Source organism: Betta splendens, chromosome 2, assembly GCF_900634795.4.
Source record: "Betta splendens chromosome 2, fBetSpl5.4, whole genome shotgun sequence".
Classification (NCBI taxonomy): Eukaryota; Metazoa; Chordata; class Actinopteri; order Anabantiformes; family Osphronemidae; genus Betta; species Betta splendens.
This window is the reverse complement of record NC_040882.2, coordinates 11,776,813-11,795,493: the sequence shown is the minus strand read 5'-3', so window position 1 is coordinate 11,795,493 and position 18,681 is coordinate 11,776,813. Positions and strand designations below refer to the sequence as shown.

The following is an 18,681-nucleotide window of genomic DNA, read 5'->3' as shown; positions in this document are numbered from 1 at the left end:
ACGTCTCCGGTCTGATTAATGCACCGTACAGCTGCGCGCCGCCTCCCCGGTCAGCGAGCTGCTTCTGCGCGGGCTGATGAAGCCGTAACGCCACGCGCCGCCTCTCTTCCTCCATCCTGTACTTCTTATGCGCACCAATGAAGAGAGCTCCGGGGCACCTGAGCTGCGGACGGCACCTTGTCTCCTCGGCCAACGGGCCGAGCGGATCATCTGGGCGGCTTTGACGATGCAGCCGGGTGCGCGTGCTCCGCGCAGGCCGTGGTGGATTTCCGCTTTCGACTTCAAATCAGATGACAAAGAACGGGCATCGCTTAATCTGTCAACCCACTTGAAGTGCAGTAAAACTATAAATCCCTCCCTGATCCTTGGCTGGCAGGATATTTTGACATTACACCGGATTTCTGAAAAGGCCAACTCGGGGGATATAAAGATGATGGGCAGCGCGGGGAGCTCTAACTGGGATAGATATGTCACTCCCCGCTGAGCCCAGACTGCACAGACACTTTATTATGACTCTCTTATCCTCGCACTTTTGTTTTTCGCTTTGCAATAATAGGGAACAGTGTGCGAGAAAAATGGAGCGCGCTGCATTATCTACATCTCTGAAACACTGTTTGGTCCATTTACCAGCCCAGAGGACGTTGAGCAAGCCTCACTTTTCGATTAGTGTTGCGCAGAAACCCTGTAGCAGCGCCCTGAGTGGTTTTAACGTACAGTCTGAAGCCACCGCTATGTGTTTTTCTACACGTTCGCCTTAACCTCCAGACACACTCAGGCTCCTATTGCTTTCAAAAAATCCATTAAAAATAGCTTTGAGACATGGTGGTGCCTGGATTAATGTGATGTTTTACAATGCCTGGGCTGATGGAAAACTTTTCAAGTCCCGGTAAATGGATAAAGTCGTGGAGGTGGCGAACAGTGCTGGGGCAGGCTGCGATGTGTTTAAGTGACTACAGCAAGACGTTATGTCAATGCACAAATGTCAGTGGCTATTACAGTGATCCGATGGGAACAGAGTGGGTGGACTGATCACCTGGATCAGGTGCCTCCTGCAGGTATCTGCAGAGGGTCGGGCAGGGATAGCTGCAAAGAGAGTGGGGCACTAAGGCTGGAGGACCAGGTTTAAAGCTCTAAGTCATCATGTCCGTATTTGAGAAAACATCCTTATTATCACATCCACACCAGCTACAGATTCACCCTTTCTGTTTGAGTTAGGAATAAATAGAAAATGCCCAGAGGTACTGTACAGACTTTTAAATTTGGCCCACACGCTCAAAGATGAACTCATTCAATTTCAGCGGTCGGAGGTCAAAGCTTAGAGTCATTCTTTTAAATATAATATTGCCAGAATGCCCGAGAGAATTTCTTCAAATGTGGTGTAAGCGTCCATCTGGACTGAGAGTGAATGCATTTGAGTTTGGTGATCAAAAGCCAGAAATGTGAAGATCACTGTGACCTCATTTTACACTCTAAACAAGACCCTTGAAGGGCATTTCATCAACTGACATGAACTTGCTCTTCTCCTCCATGAACCCACTAACATTCTATTGCACAACGCAGCTTGCCTCCCCTGTGATTATTCAACCAGTTTTTGCTGATTGCACTGTAGGCCTTCAGCCTCTGTTGGGTCAAAAGACGTCTGCCAGCCTCGCATCTATTGATCAAGCAGCTCGTGAGGCAGATCCACCTCACTGAAGCTAAATTCCAGCTAGAAAGCACTAAAGAGCACCTTTTAGTGGCAAAGTTGTGTTTTTAGCAGCCCTTTCAGCCAACAGCACCCCAGCAACACACTCCAGCCCGGCTGCCCCTCCGCTGTGAGGCCGCTGCTGGAAGTGCGTGTTAAAGCCGTGCAACCCAGGCAACCCGCGGTAAAGCAGTATTATCGTCTAAAACTGTGCCGTTCGAGCAAAACAGGGAGACGACAAGCGCCGCTGCAAATTGAATTCTACTGTAGCGCACATAGAGGACTCCTGTCCGCCGATTTATCGAGTACAATCACTTTATTTGCAGAGAGACAGAATCATCGGAGAGATGTTGCTGTGTGTGCCCCGACATAGGATTGAGAGATTATCCCTCTCCTGCACTTTTTAATCTACCATATACTCAAGAGCTCAGGCTAAATTTAGCGCGGCGCTGTCAAAGATCTCAGGCAGACACACGCGGTAATGCGCTGCGCTGTCCTCGCCGAGGCCCCGACGACACCGTCCTGCTTGAACCCCCCCGACCCGCAACCACTCCACGCGCCGGGCTCTTTGCACGACGCGCATTACAGTATGTTCTGTGAGAGCACGTGGCTGCTGCGGGACCCGGGGGGTGGGGGGGGGGGCCGGGGGCGGGTTAAGTGCTCCACTGGTGAAACATCCACTCCAACTCGCAAGTGCTCAATCGCATACAGAGTGTGAAAAACATGATTATGGATCAGCTTTCAGCCAGAGAGCACTGCGGACGCGCGTGCGCCCTGTTAGAACCCGCGCATCCGCGTTGGCTAACGACGTCTTATCAGTCGGCGGCGAAAGCTCCTGCATTTCCTCCCTTTCTGGACGCGTCTTTGTTCACTGATCAAGGGGTGTTTGAAGAGCTTCGGGCTAATTACTGCACAAGGAAACCGATTGAATTTCACCCCTGCGTCCACAAGAGCTTCTAAACAGTATTAGTGCGTTTTGAAAGGCAAAACTGTATGTATGACATCGCCTTTAGGTGTAGAACTGCGTTATTAAGCTTCACCAAGAGACACAGATGCAGATATAATCATCTATATACAATAATTCTTAATAACTCCTATTCATGTAACAGATTATATGAATTCAGTTTAGGCCCAGATAAGTGGCAGACAAGTGGCGGATAGATTAACCATTAAATTCACTGGCTTCATAGAAGCTTTTGGGCTAAAATCTGTCCACTCCTCTTCTGATGCTCTGTCTTCAGCAGCAGCAGAGTGTTTGAGTGAGGCTCCACAGAAAAAAGGCAGCGAGCACAGTTCCCTGTCACAACAGTCCCATTGTTGGTTCGGAGCATCTCTCTCGACACACACAAGCAAACGCAGAAACACTGTGTCACTGATATCACTGTCTGCTGCAGCCGTTTTAATTGGTTATTAGCCTAACGTGTGTTTGGAGGAAAATCAGCCGGCGCGTTCCTACGGCGCGAGAGCTTTACACACGGCGGATCCAGTCGCCACATTTACTGAATCTTCATAAACTGATGGAGCAGTTAAACTGTATTTTCACATGATGCAACCCTGCAGAGCAATTCCTCCACATTTGATAAAATGCCACAGCTTGGGCATCCTGGTGGCTGATCTACCATATAATTACTGTTTTATAGCAGCCGCACTAAACTTTAGTGTTGGATAAAACACCAAACAAGCACTAACGATGATGTAAATTAACAGTAACTACCCCACAGTGACAGCAGTCATGCACAATGGGTGAATATGACGAGTTTATTGAAGCCCGCCTGCTAAAAATGACGTTCCTGTGCAACTGCAGTGCAACGCTGATCATGTTTACGTGGGAAATGCAAATATATGACTCTGTAACTGAAGCTATATACTTTTAACGATTCCAAACAAAGTAAGTCAATGAATGTGGTTGGTTGGTAAATGATGCCCCCGCTTGGCTTCTCAATGTCTAGTATGTGGGTTTGTTTAGGCTAAAAGAAGACTGGAGAAAATGAAGATGGAGGAAGAAAACTGCATGGTCTGTTGTACATTCGATACATAGATTAGATCACTGAACATCGTCTGCAAATAGTGGCATGTTTGTATTGTATTTCCATACGGACAAGACAAACACCGGGGGGTTACTCACCGTCCTCCGTGGGGACGTAGATGTTCAGGTAAAGGCAGTCCTCGCTCTGCTCCTGCACGTACGTCACCAACGTATCCAAGTTGGCGGTGAACCACACAGGGAGCATATCATTGAGTAAAAAGCGGTCCTCTAAGAACTGAGGACAAACCGGTGCAAACTGAGTAGCATTCCTGATTCCCGGCCAGGACATGGGCGGCTCCGGCGGCTGGAACCTGCGCTCCCCTGTTGGGGCCAGCGCGTATGGGATCCCCAAATACTGCTCCACTGGTCCTAGGATCTCATTGGGTAATGTAACCTTGACTCCACGCAATTTCCCATAATTGGTAGTGACAACAGGGTGCTGCTGGGCCTGAATGGCGGCCGCACACAGTGACGTCAGTCCCATCCACAGCAGAAGGTTGACCTTCGCTGAACAGCGACACATCCACAAAGAGCTTTTGGGCGCAGACATGATCCTGTTGAGGTGAGCCTGAGCCTGGGAGGTCGTGGTTGTGACCCGCCTCGGGGTTTCAGACTCCTCCAAAACTCCACTGAGCTGTATCCCACTTCTCAGGCCAGGAGCTGAGAGACGGATCCCCAGTCAAGAAAAGTCGCTTCCTCAGAGCTCCCCATCCTGAGAGCCTGCATGAAGACCGTCTGCCGCTGTATGTGTTTCCTGGGATGATCTCTGGCTACCTTCGGTCCAGTTTGAAAGGAAATCCTAAAAGACATAAAAAGGAAACTGTTGACCAACTTAAGCTTTATATTTATCCATTTATGTGCATTGGTAATGCTACAAGGTAGTTCAACACCAGAGTTGCAATCAGTACAATTGTTGGAAACCTGGTTGTTACGGTACCTGAACTTTCATTTTGTGCTATTCTGAGCTTGACTTGTTTTGTTCTGTGTGAAATCAATCTATGCAACTGTTCAAAGGTCGTGTCTACTACTGCGGCTTGTACTACAGTACAGTAGTATTCTGCTGAGACACCTCAGCAGAGCTTTGTTTAGCTGGTCTGTATTAAGGGAACAGTAGCTTCTCCATAAAGGCCAGGACTCCAGCAGATCATCACTGGTGAATGACACTCTAGGACCTGTATATCCACACCACGCAAAAGGAATCAGTTCTGGAATCAGACCACATCAACTACTCTTCATTCCTCATGTGAGTCAGTGAGCTCTGCTGACCCTCTTCCTGGACCAGCCTGCCCCACAACACCTGGTGTTTTGGAGATGTTCTGAACAAGCTATCACCATGTGGTGCTCAGATACTTTTCTACACGCCATTTGTGGGATGGTTGTAAAACATAGTTGGTGCCGTAGTGGGGATCTGCTGGTTGAATCGTTATTAGTCGGTTCATTTTCAAGCTTCTCTGTGAGGGAGGTTTAGAAATTCCTCTGAAATATAAATCTGCTCATTGGGCTTGAAGGCATCTCATGGACTTTTTATGTCAAGCCAAATGACATGCAAGCCCTTAATTCAATTTCCAGTTTGAGCTGCCGCCTTATTCCGCTTTCCCCAGGTCTTCTGGATTTTTTAATATATATATTTTTAAGTGGTTTGGTGGGAAAATGGTAAGCCTGATTGCTCCAATCTAAAAACGTTGATTAATTGCCCCCTCACTCACATACCACTGCATGCCACTCAGAGTCAGACCAAATCAATTATTAAATCTCACGCTGGCCAGCACTGACTCCTTTCTGATGTCAAATATAAATGAAAAGGCTGCATGAATAAATTAGTTCAGTTCTGCTAATAGAGCCCCAGAACGTGTCAGTCTCTGCAAGCGAGATATACTAAACACTTTTCCAACAAGGATTAGTGAAACAGAACAGAGAGGATTCAAGCTGTTTGTGACTGCAGCTGCAAGGCTCATGGTCTGTTTGCCTGGAGCCGCACCAGCTTAGAGACAAGGCGATGGCTGCACAGATGTAGCTGGAAATGCGCCGCATCCTATCAAGGGTGGAGCTTATAACAGCTGACAGGTTGCCGTGTACTCGTACGGTGCTGTTCTATTCCAGGGATCCCTACTTTGGTCCTCAAAAACCCTTCAGGACCCACAGGTGTGCTCATAATAGAGAACTTTATTTCAGAACTGTAAATGATTACCACATCTGGTGGGGGGTTGTTACGCGGACGAACAGGAGACTATCATCAGCAAACAACATGAGCTTTGTCTAGAGTCTGTATCTCCACGTGGGTTAAATGTCTGGAACCAAATCGATATTCCCTCCTGTAGGGTCTGCTCCTTCTTTATTATTGACCTGCTGAGCTGTCATGTTAAAGCTCCACTGATGATAATGGATTTTCTTCATACGCATTTAATCAGCTGATCTGACTCAAGGATGGAGGATTAATACCTACAGTAAGACAATACATAAGATAATACATAATTTATGTTTCACCCAACTACAGTAAGTGCAGAAACTAGACATGGACAGAGTCGGACTTACATAAAAGCTGATTTTGGTTGTTTGACTACTACAGTATCACCTGTGGTTGGCTACAGATGCTTTCACTGTGATACTGCGGGTCTCCAGTAGAGCAGCTCATCATAATAAACTTTACACTTCAGCTGAGTTCAGTGTAAACTTTCACTGGCTCTTTACTCCGCAGCCGCAGACTCAATAAACAAGTTTAAGGTCCGTATTAACAGATTACCTGCTGACTGAGCAGAAACCACCGCGACGCTGTTTCTGTTGCGCATTGAAAAGTAATGCCAAACAATACGTCTTTATCATCTCCTCCCTAATGTGCAGCGTTGGCAGTGAGATTTCCTCTGTGGCCCGAGCCCGCAGGACGTTTCACAGATGAAACAGCTCGTACATGTCCAGCGTTATTGAGACTAAAGGCTACGGGGCTGCAGAGACTCCGGCAAACGTGGTGCAAGTCCACGAAGTCACGCTCTGATATGCTGTTAATGGAGCGTCTCCACAAAGTGTCACCAGCTCTGGGACGGAGTTGTTCATGTATCGATTAAAGTGGCTGTGAAGCTACTTCACACTGCTGATATTATCTACAGATACAGGCGCTGGTGACATTTCAGAGGGGATTTGGGGATTTTTAACTGGATGGTTAATTCTGCCAGTTGAAAAGAACTTTAATACAAAGGTGATTCTAAGTATTCCTGTTATAATTATTCATCAGAGACCATGTAGGGAGACTTTAGACAGATGAGCAGGAGCCCACACAATGATCAGTGTTGGAAAGTACCAGCTGCCTTAAATTAAAAAAACCTGTTGAAGCCTTCTGCAACTTCTTATACATCTAACACAAAAATTAATACTCTATAAATCTCTGAAAATGAGAGATGACACATTCAATGACTTCTCCCTAGCTAAGTCTTCTTGCATTTTGGATGAAATAAAAATGAAATGTGTTCCGTGAGTTTCTGTACAGTCTTTCACCTTTGTCTGTGTCCCTGTTTTTAACAAAGACGGTGAATTTCATCATCATCACATTCATTGGATGTTTTTGTGGCAATGTACAGAACTATTCTTGTCATCATGGTGCAGTTTGATCTGAGCGCCGAACCAGGCGTAACCGAGTTAGTGGGTTTACGCTTTTGATCAGTCTTTGTCCAACCCAAATTAAATCATTAGGTCTGTGATTCCGTGCTGTAGAAAACCAACAGGTAAAAACTTCCCAAGGCGTTGACGACTTTTAATTGGCAAAGACTGATTTAAATAATTTTAAAAATCCTGGCTTAATTAGCACCGTTAATGAACCCCCGTCGCTCTCCCTGCTACAGTAGCTTATTTTTAGCACAGTTTTCATGTACTTTGCAGACGTTTTTTAATTTTTATGAAAGTCCGGAAGAGTTTAATGCGCAAAAACAAAGATGAAGCGCATTGATGAACTTTCTCAGACTAACTCATTTTACCTTGTGTGGGGCAAACGTCTAGACGTGACAGCTGTAGGGTAGATTCTGGGTAAAGGTACTGTGATAGTGAAGCGTATACACAGGTACATAACTTTACCATAACTTTGGAAACAATGCTTTGCTCTAAACACAAGAACAGCCTCTGTTACTTCCTATTAAACTGACATTTCCAGTCCTTTGTCCTCTTCAGTCACTTTCTTTAGCTCAGCTCTCGTCCCTGTGACTGGATCCCACACCCCACCCCCGCTGCTTTGTCCCAAACCTAGTGCTATGATATGTAACTCTGGTTGTCTCACAATAACAGTCAATCGTCGAGTCCAGACTAGCCATATGGAACAGCTTTGATGCCAGTAGACAAGTTTTAGAAATACTGAATGTATTGAACCCATTCATCCAAGAATAGAACAGGACATGATACAGTATATTTACCTCAGCTTCACACCTTCTGTGATGAGCACGTTACGTACATTTGCACATGAATATTTAAACTAAAGTCACTCGTATTTATAACACAAGCTATAGATTCATTATGTGTGCTGATATTATCGCGGTAATTATGATGAGACATATTGCATCATCGCTGACTCCAAGCCAATCAATTAAGCCACTAATTATTCCCCACATCATCGCTACATAAAGATAACCCAGCAACAGGAGGCGCGGCGCCTCGACCGGGCACCCGCTCGGTGCTCGACTGCACCCACCGGCTGTTCATCTCTCGCTGTTTGCCTATAAATGCGCTTAAATAATAATGAAATCCACGGCGAAACGGCGAGCGCGGCTGCCTCACGCGGCTCATCAAACATTAAAGGGGTCGGCTGCGGCGACGGGTGGCACCGCCGCTCGTTCGCCCAGGTTTTATGCTTGTAAATGTTTGTGTGATGAATGGACAGTGTGCGGTATTTGTAATAATGTGGCGTTTTATGATAAACTGTCCTTCGTGGGCCTCAGGGTGAAGGCAGAGCGCCGCTCTCCTTGGCTGGAGCACACGGGAGATTGCGAGCATTGTTCCCGCAGTTAATGATTATATGAAATAAGTCTAATGAATACCAATGAGGGCGCTCGCTGTCATTTGCATTTCAATCACTGTGAAATGATCCTGTCGGAGGCACCTTGTTCCTCCTCAATATAAAATATCACACAGGCTTTGAATCAGCATGGATGATAATTAGCCACCCAACAAACACACTGGATTTGCCAAACGTGTATTTTTGGGGATGAGCTCATTGCTGCCGTGACTGCAGACCTTTGCACTGTTGCCCTAGCATACAAAGTGTCACTGCCCTGAAAACGACGTCATCAGGCTGCAGACGACATCCAGAACTCCCCGAGCGACTCTGTTGCTCTCACGCTGTCAGCTGACAGCTGTACTGTGGTAGTTTATGTGGTAGAGCTGTGGTGTGATGCATTCAGGGACAATACAGACTGAGTAAAAAGAACAAACACCTGCATCTGACCTTGTTTTGTGTTTGCTTGTTTTGGTTATTTTGAAATCAGGGGCTTTGGAAACACAGGTGACCCACGGTCTGCGCCGTCTGTGAACGCCTCACCACACAGATGACCAACGCCTTCCTGTTTTATTACTGCAGTCCACTGTTGTTCTCACATTATTAGCGTCAGCGGCTGTAAAATGGAGTGTGGGTCATCTATGTTGTGAGGCACTGACAGTCAGTCCTCCAGGTCTGACAGAGTGACTGAGCCGGGGCTCCAGAGGCCTCGTTCTCTTCCAACCGCCCCTGCACTCCCAGCTTCTGACTGAGTGAACACACCTGATCCAGGTACGCATGCAGCAGTGAGCGAAGCAGGAACCACAAACGCAACGGTGGCTCACGAAGACCGGGGTGGACTCACTTTAATGGCTACAACGCCGGGCATTTTCCCCGGGGATTAATTAAGTACAGTAACTCTCTGTTTGTTTAAACAGCACAACAACGGCATAAAAAGCACAGAGAGTCATCTGGAACTGAGCTTCCATTAGAAAACAAGCGTGAGCCGGACGCTCGTCTTCCGACTCACTGACTGGATTTCAAACCATCTCAGCAGCTCCAGCGTGTTCTGATGGAGCTGACCCACTGGGACTGTCCCACTGACTGACTCTTAGCTTTGTTCCCTCCACACCTTTTCTGACACTGGGAGCTGGGGAGCATGTGCAATTCCTGTAACACTCTGAATGCCACAATGAAAGGCGGCCTGTATTTACAATGGCCGGCTTTCAGTCACCCTTTGACTATTCAGCGGAGGCAGGAATACTTTTTTGCCTTTAGACATGGTCAAATAACACTTACAGCATTTCTGAAGCATTCATTCCAAGCAAACCTCAGCCTTTAGAAACTCCCGTGCTTTATGCATTATCTGCTCATCCTTTACGAGGCACCTGGAGCTGGAGCATGTCCCCGCTTCACAATGGCTGAAGCGCACTCACGCTTTCCCCCCCGAAGGCAATTTACGGCCTCGTCCAACCGTTCTGTGCATGGAACACCCGGGGGGGGGGCGAGCGGACGGGGAGAACGCCGGCGTGTTGAGCCGCTCTGCAGCCGGAGCTGCGGTTTCTGGCGCGTCCGTTAACATGCGAACGGTGTCTCGCCCTCCGCACGCCGCCGCCTTCATCCCTCCCTGTTCCCAGCAAGGGCAAATTAGCTTCCGCAGACATTTGAAGGCTCTTCTGACATCGCAATGAGAGCGCGATATCGTTTCATTTTCTGCCTGTTAACTTGTCGTGTTCATGTAAACCAGGTTCACGGCGTGAACTCTCCTGTCAGTCATCAGCCTGCTGCCACGTGACCTCAGGGCATCGAAGACCTCAGATCAATTATCGGGGAGTCAAGCTGAGTCACTCTTCCCGCTAATCATCGTCAGACTGCAACAGCCGCAAGTGGGGAACCAACAGTTTGCATGTGAAGCCGCGCCTCAATGTCAGCAGCCCAATAACTGATGAAATGAAAGTAGTGAGCTGACCTATTTTTGGAAACACTGATATTAACCAGGATCCGACACTGGAGACACAACAGGGCCTAGTTACTGTGGAATGCACGTCGAAAAGCAGATTCGTACCATCTCTGGAGGAACCCACAGCTTTGGCTCAATCAGTCTCAACATACTGCTGTGACCTGAAGAAGGAACCACCTGCATGAAGAACCCTCACTCACACCTGTGAGCCTCAGTCACACCAGACAGCAACTCTACGGCCCCAGTCGAGTTTTTAAGGGGGGGCGGGGGGGGGGGGGGGGCGGCTCTTGCTGGTTCAGGCCCCCGGCCCCTGGCGAGTCTTTGCACACCACTGGAAACAAACATGGAATGAACGCCGATGCTTCCAACACGCTCGCCATCACCTGACTGAGTGAAAACGTAGCCATACAGCATGCACCATGTGATGGATGGCCTGCAGTGGTAATGACAGCATCATGGCAGCTAACGCGCCGCACGCTTTCTATCTATTTTTCATCTCACTTCGATTTAGTGACGGCTTGTCATTTGTTAAGTAAACAGCTTCCTTTAGTGTGTTTCTAAAAGCCAGCGGAGGCAGCCGGGGTCAGGGTTAACAGCTACACAATCACAACGGAGAAAAAAGAGGCAGCCACAGCCATCAAAGATTACTCTCATGCAGAAGAATAAAAGCAATTTCCTGCCCTGGTCCCCTGACGTGAGGTTTCCAGGAATCCGTGGTGATATTCAGAACATGCAGCCGGAGAGTGGATTAAGGAGCAGCGCCTGGCTTTCATTTTGAACGACACGACTTCCATGTCGGACGAGCGCGTGCATGTTCGTCACAGCTCAGCGGGACAATCATGGGGGACGACGTTGGATTGGACAAATGTTCTTCTAGGAGGGACATGAAACAAACTCCCTGAAAACGACCACAATCCTCCAACGCTGCCTGTCAGTCGCTTTGGGAATTGAACCTGATTGGCCATTTCTCTCCGTCTGGATGGAGACCTGACGCTACTGTGGGAATGCATCTTACATCCATGCTGCACATCGGGAGCAGGTAGAGCCTCCCACTCACACCTGCATTCATGTCTACGTGTCTGTGATGACCAGCCTCTGGGGCCCCTTTGCATTAAGTTCAAGACTCTGCATGTCCATGGCAACACACACACACACACACACACACACACACACACACACACAAGGTCATGCCCTGTTAACACCAGCAGCCACCTGTGTTGCAGTGTCTTCCCAAATAAAAACAGGCTGAAATCGCCGTGTTCGCAGCAAAGCCCTGCACCCCCTTCAACACCCCCCACCCCCACCCCCTCATCCCTACACACACCTCCACCTCCACCCCCGTTTATTTGACTTTTCCCTCAAAACGCACATCCAGATATCCACACCACCATCTTGTGGCTGCTCGGATAGAGACGCAGGATGCTGCCCGTCTGTGCTGCACCGTGCTCAGACAGACGCAGAAGAGTTGTGTGTGTGTGTGTGTGTGTGTGTGTGGGGGGGGGGGGGGGGGGGGGGTGAGAGAAGCAAAGCGCAGGTGTGAAATGGGTTTAAACGCTTTGCCAAGTTTTGAAGGGAAAGCGCTTTGTGCTGTTGCGTCACAGCCGCCTCTCCCGCGGTCCTGGCGCATTAAAGTTAACCGAGCTGTTGCTTTGGCACCGAGTTTGGTTAAGGCACGCGTGTGCATCCGCGTGCGCGCGTGCGCGCCGGGGAATAACGTGATGTGTGATGGGTGCCTGGGCCGCCTGTCACCGACATTTTCACCGCTGCCTCCACTTGCTGCAGTCGTTTTAATCAATGCCTCCTTCATCAGCGTGCGCAAATGAACAAACCTCATCCCGCGGAGGATCAAAATGCGCAGGAATGAGCCTCAGCCGCTGCGGGGACTTCCATCAAATCCACCGTCCACATTACGCCCGAATCCTAATATGTGCGCTAAGTTTGGGCTGTGAAACGACTACGGTCCAGTTATGGCGAGCAGAAAATGTCCGTGGATGATTTCCCCGTGGATTGTGCTCCTCTGCGCGTCCGGACAAGCGGTCGGTGGATGAGGAGGAGAAGGAGCGGGTCCGCGTCTGAAAACGCACAGAAATTCTGCCTGTTGTCAGTAAATTCACCCTGTTTTTCCCCCGCTGGGGGAAAAGCAGCGAATCCATCCGGCAGCGCACTTACCTCAGCCCGTTTCTCCGCCGTCTGAGTCTTTTATGTAAGTCCCGACTTCAGGCGAAATCCTCCCCACGTAGGGAAAAAAAACACAATAAAGTCTAGGTCCACACCGCCGCTCTGCAAATCCAAAGTAAGAAGCGCAGTCCGACCGACGGCAGACCCAACTGTGCGTCCTCTCCGTGCGTGCGTGCGCGCGCGCGTGCGAGGGTGCGCGTGAGGGGCGAGTGTGTATGTGTGAGGTGATGGTGGGGGTGGGGGCAGAGATGCGGATTTATCAGCACAGAAGATGTTTCAATGAGTCATTGCAGAGGCACTGGGAGCGACGCTGAATCTAATTGCTCTCACAGAGCGAGTGAACAGCTAGGACAAGTTAGTGATGGAGGAACCAGCCCTCGCTCTCTCGCTCTCTCTCTCTCTCTCTCTCTCCCACCCTCGCTCTCTCTCTCGCCATTGGACTACACCGACCGAAATTTACTAAGCCTGCAGCCAATGGATTGCCGCATTCTCTCCATCACCCTTAACCAGCCGCTGTGTTGTGGCAGAGCTGCGATGGAACACGCAAACACCGGCTGCTCCTTCTAACTGGCCTCCCGAGGCTCCAAGGGGCCCCACGGAGCAAAACCGCAGCACCGGCAGTGGTTCCCTTTGGCGATGGCGGTTTTCCAGGTCTCGATAGGTGTTCGATAACTGAGCGGCCTCGACGTTAAGACCAGAGGTACCGTCGACAGGTGTCACGACATGTGGAGCCGCGGCTCATACGCGGCCCCGGGGAGCGATGTGGCGAGCATCTACTTGATTATTCACGGAGCTCTCGATGAAGGAGGTGAAATGCTGAGGAGCCGCTGAAAGTTAGCGTGCTTCGCAGAACACAGAGCCTGTTTGTGTAGTCACTTTCAAAGCTACGTCCCAAAGAGAAATGATTACAGTAAACAAAGACGCGCGTGCTTTACTGTTGATTCTGTCGCACCTGACTCACACATACATATGCATGAGGAAGTGTTTGTGTATGAGAGAATAAAAAAGCCCGAGTGGCAGATCTAGGACTTGGGGACACTGCAGGGATTTAGTGGAAGACACAGCATCAGTTCAAAGTCAGGTTAATGAGCAATTTTCATAAAAGACACAGGATGATTAAATAAAGCGAGGGTGGTTTTTTGGGCAACACAATAAAAGTTCCATTGTTTTTGGGAGAGCAGCTAAAAGCCAGGTTTGTTTTTTCATGAAGTATAACAACAACTTACTGTAGTTATGACACAAGTCAGAACGTTACATGTAAGTCACTTTCTACTGTGAAGGAGATCAGTGGCCTTTCTTCTAAATTTCTGCTCAAACCCGAGCCGGTCCTTTAGGCGCAGGACGCTGGAAGACGCCTATAGATGAAACGCTGGTCATTCAGACTCTCCAAGGTGAACTTGCACGTGAACGTTTCATTTTTCTAACCTTTGAATATTATTACATAATGTGTTTTACTCGCCTGCATCGCGCGTAACCCCGTTCGTCTTCTTCAGCGCGTGTCTCCATCTATGAGCCGGCATTCGTTTCAGATCCATGTGGTATTTTGTCTGAAGGACTCAAGGACGAGCAGGCGACCTCCGCTCCCTTCAGCGGGCTACATTTAAATATAGATAACGATGGAGAAGCTTTTTAAAGATTCATCAGGAATAAAGCCAGTGTTTTTCCTCCTCCTCCTCATCACCATCATCATCATGTCAGTGAAGGCAGGCTTACAGTGCAGGCAGAGCCTGAGGACGAGGCGGGTGGAGAGCTGCACACAAGCCAGGACTTTCTTTGATATCATCATCATTTATTCCCTCTCTCCACATCAGAACCCACGGCGGTCGGGGGGGATCCTCCACGCCTCTGAAGTATATATCAGCCTCATCCAGTGGCTCGGCCCAGATCGACTCTGTGACCGTCGCGAGACTGATGGGGGGACGTCACAGCCGCCTGGGTGAGGCGAATCCCACCCTGAGTGGGATTACACGAAGCACCTGCACCCAGTGGGTCTGGACGCGCAGCCGCTTCCTCCTCCTGTATTAGCATGTGGGCTGCCACCGAGGGTTTCATCACCCAAACCACAGCCTCCAGGAACTCTGGGCGTGATTGGGAACTGAATCTTTAAAGCAAACCAATCAAATACTTTGTAGCGATAGCAGAGGGAAGTTTTTAAATTAAGCCATAAAGAAATACACATATTTGTGTGTTCATCAGGTGCTTTACAGTACACTAATACAGTATGAATATGAATTATTTCATCACAGCATTTATCCACAATAACTAAGAAATAACTTGCAGAAACAAACTATAAAACATCCACTAACACAAGTTTTTCACTATTTCTGACTGTAGAACTCCTGTAAAAGCAGCAGCTGAAACTAGAACCGACAAACAGTCTGTGGAAAGCATTCAGGCGTCAGGATCACATTGCTGTTGCTACAGCGCTGCTGCGCGGACAAGGAAGCGGCTACGAACGCATCCAGATTTTTGCTGCTATGTTTTTCCCCGCTTGCATCAATCCTCCTGGAAACCGGCGCCTCTTTTAAACCCCGCGCTTGTAGCACACGGCTTCTGTAGCGCTGCCAGAACCGGGCAGCGGAAGCCCTGGCGGCATCGCTGTGGGTCGGTTCCGCGGAGCCACAGCAGACATTAAACAACCGCTCTCGCCTCCACGTCCAGCGGCGGATGCGGTGCGTCCGCGTGCAGAGCGAAGCCGCCGTCAGACCTGTAGACTCACGGCGGCCGCCACAAGATGGGGGCACGGAGTGAGGCGTTTAATACTTCACAGAGGACACGGCCGCGTCTGATGATGCAGACAAACAGTGGCAGTAACTGCAACGCGGGGAGACGGGGGAGGCAGGGGGAGGGAGGCATCGTCTCCCTCTCTGTGTTTAAGCACAGATGATTCCTGTCGCCTCGGGGCAGCAAACGGATACGCAGAGGCAGTAAAGGGACCGCTGAGGCATGACGATGGGATTCTTCAGGAGCGGCCGGCTCACTGGCGTTGACGCATGGAGACGAGCAACGAGGCCTCTTCAGCGGATGCTCGGCTCCAAGTGCAGTTTGTCTGTCTTTATTGGGCTTCTGACATTCAGGGGTCTCCATGTTGGTGCAAGGGAGACGGAGCAGATGGCGTCTTGTAAAGCCGTACTCGACAAGCGCCCCATCAAAATAACCGAAACGATCAGCGCTGGTCTCCTGAGCGGTGCTGCCGGCTGCCTGTTAGCTTACGCGACGCTAACGGGGAGCTGCGCGGAGCGCATGTGCTTTCTGCACACGACTTGGGTTTTTCCTGGTGCACACTGGGAAAAAAAATAGCCGCCGTGTAATTTAAACCGGAGCTTAAATGAAATGTTTCTGGTAACTGTTTATCAGCGCTGCACACCAGCTCGGAGGGATTTAGTCCCGTCCTCCTACAGCCACAGTTGCTTGATTGCTTTTCTTGCATGAACCGCCTGCTTTAGGTGCTTTCTCTGCCTTTCTATAGAATTAAGCCCAAGACTTTGTGCAAAACATGAATTATGGCCTGCTTCAACCATTGTTCGGTGGAGCTAACTGTGTTTAGGGTTGTTGTCTTGACGCATGATCCAGTTCGGGCTTAGCATTAATGTGGACAGGAGGTTCTTTAACGACTGAATGAGTTCAAATTTACGGCATGTACATCTTGTATATTGTTTAGTTCCTTGTATATTTTTTGTTTGCACATTTTGTTTTAGAACCTTCGCCTCATCAATATAAGACCATTACTTACCGTGCACCGTTCTGCTGATGGTGAGACCTGTGCAATGATTGATGGGATGAGGTTAATGTCTCAGAGTCTCGTACATTTCTCTTAGTCTCAGTCTTACGGTTTGCGTTTTCCCAAGGAGCCTTGAGGCAGCGCCTGGTCGTTGTCCAGCGTTTTTCATTCAACGGGCGACTCCTGTTTCTACCGGCGCCCCTGATGAAACGCGACGTGCAGCGGCACTGTTGCTCACGCGGGACAAAGGACAACAGGCAGAGTCATTAGGGAGGCAACATGTGGGGATGAAAGGAGGCGTTAGCGCATGGAAGGATGCCTCCTAATATTCAAACCCCGGTTCGAACTAATGCAAAGTGACCTGTAGAAGTCCAGACTGCTCAGCCTTCACTGAGAATCTGCTCAGTTCGGCCAGTTTGCAGTGAAGATGAACGGCGGTGAGTCTGTCTCCTCGTTTTCAGTCTTCTGTGCAGATCTGCTGCACACCTGGTTCTAGGGAAACGTCCCCGAAGCATCTACAGTACAGTACCTACTGTACTGTACCTGCTCTTCCCTGGTGCATTTAAGGACACGCAGAGCTGACAAAGGCAGCTAAATGATTCCACCGCTGGAATAACCGTTATCCATGACCACATCTGTTCTTTGGCGTCTGGAAGCAACAGGTCGCGCCCTTTGCAGCGGTGCCTTTCGTCCCCGGTCAGCTGTGGAGAGGGAGCGACCGGTGCACCAGCAGTTTTGTGAGGAACCTTATCTCCGGCGCCGTCCCGCTGCCTTTCTCCCTCTGCCTCCATCCTTTGTGTCTCCTCAGCCATTTCCATCCCTCTAACCTGGAGGAATTGCCTTTCCAGGTGGTTGATTTCTTGCTCCGGCTCCGAAGCGAGTGTTTGAAATGATTCATGCAAAAATGTGGCTCATGTGGAAAGCTGTAGTAAGTCTGCAATTACAGAAATACACCACTCAACTGGATGCGTTTGGAGCCGCGGACAAGCTCTAGATTTGATTCTGAAGCCTTAAAAATCTCCCTTTCATAGTTTCATGCTAAATTACATCTTGTAATTTGGTGAATGAGTCAAAAAATATGCTCATAGAGTTCCAAAGGTCCTGGTTGATTATTTCAGCGTGAGGATGTTGATATTGATTGTACAGTAGGAGCTGTGTTAAAACACATCCACCCCCTACTCTGATGTGAACGGTCAAAGCCCGTCAGCAGCGATATGTAAATAGTCTAAACAGAAGCTGCAGAATCTGGTTCTGCTGGTGGGCAAACAGCAGCGGTCCACCAACTCCTAATTGGTGATTCTGATCTGGAAGTTGCGAGTCCTCACCCAGAGGGGGAGGTCAAACGGACTCATGCTGCTCGCTTTATCAAAAGAAATAGAGGATTCTGCATTTGTGAAGTCTGGATTCGCAGGTCGTGGTCAGAGGTGTCAATAATAGAAACACGCATTCTTCTGTTCTCTGTAGCAGCGCACACACGACACATATTTTATATCTGAGCTGTTCTTTCACATCCGTTGAGTCCAAAAGTGTTTTTCATTTAACATTTATTTTTATACTCATTTATTGTAATATCCTTAACACTGTCTCCAGGGCATCTTCAGTCTGTTCTGACAGCAGTTGGGCTCTGATGGACCTCAACCTCTGTGGAGCCCAAAGAGTAGTTTTGATCATTTATTTCTTCTAACATGTCGCAGTTGCTTTGTGAATATTGTCGGGAAGTAAACAGAGACGTCCGTCTGGGTTTCCACTGGAGAAACGAGGTGATACTATTGGCGCCCGCTCGGCCTCACAGGACATTTGCATAGAGTTGAGCCTTCCTCAGCTTCTCCCTGTAGTGTAGCTGGGCTCCCTGTGCATCCGTCACGCACAGCGGGGGGTGGAGGGGGGTCTGCTGGACTGCAAAGCTGCTGTTCAGTCAATTAAATTGTGCTTCTCCAGTCACTTTCTTCCTCGTGAACCCGCTTTCCAAGTTTTTCGCCTCGAACACAACCGCTCAGGTTTCCCTCCGTGTTCACATCGAGTCAGACGGTTGTCGCTGAGCAGCACGAAGCTGAGCTGTGTTTGCGGCCACGTGGTTTTTCCAGCAGGTCCTGATATCAGTGCTGCGGTGGAGAACAATGCTGCACAGCATGTACGTCTAGAACCCATCTCATATGACAAATAG

The 18,681-nt window shown here is 49.0% G+C and overlaps 1 protein-coding gene across 3 annotated transcripts in view; it reads right to left on the bottom strand.

Moving 5' to 3' along the window:
• Positions 1–13,153, bottom strand: part of nlgn4xa (neuroligin 4 X-linked a) — a 61,172-nt gene extending 48,019 nt beyond the window's left edge. Inside the window, exons 1-3 of one of the 3 annotated variants that reach the window (XM_055503531.1) lie at positions 12,788–13,153; positions 12,448–12,690; positions 3,810–4,509 (exon numbers count right to left, since the gene is read on the bottom strand). In XM_055503531.1, the coding sequence (XP_055359506.1) occupies positions 3,810–4,260 (451 nt within the window). In that variant the 5' untranslated portion in view covers positions 4,261–4,509; positions 12,448–12,690; positions 12,788–13,153. The remainder of the gene's footprint in view (positions 1–3,809; positions 4,510–12,447; positions 12,691–12,787) is intronic. The other 2 variants (XM_029175587.3, XM_029175598.3) reach the window with 2 other exon arrangements.
• Between the last annotated feature and the right edge of the window lie 5,528 nt (positions 13,154–18,681).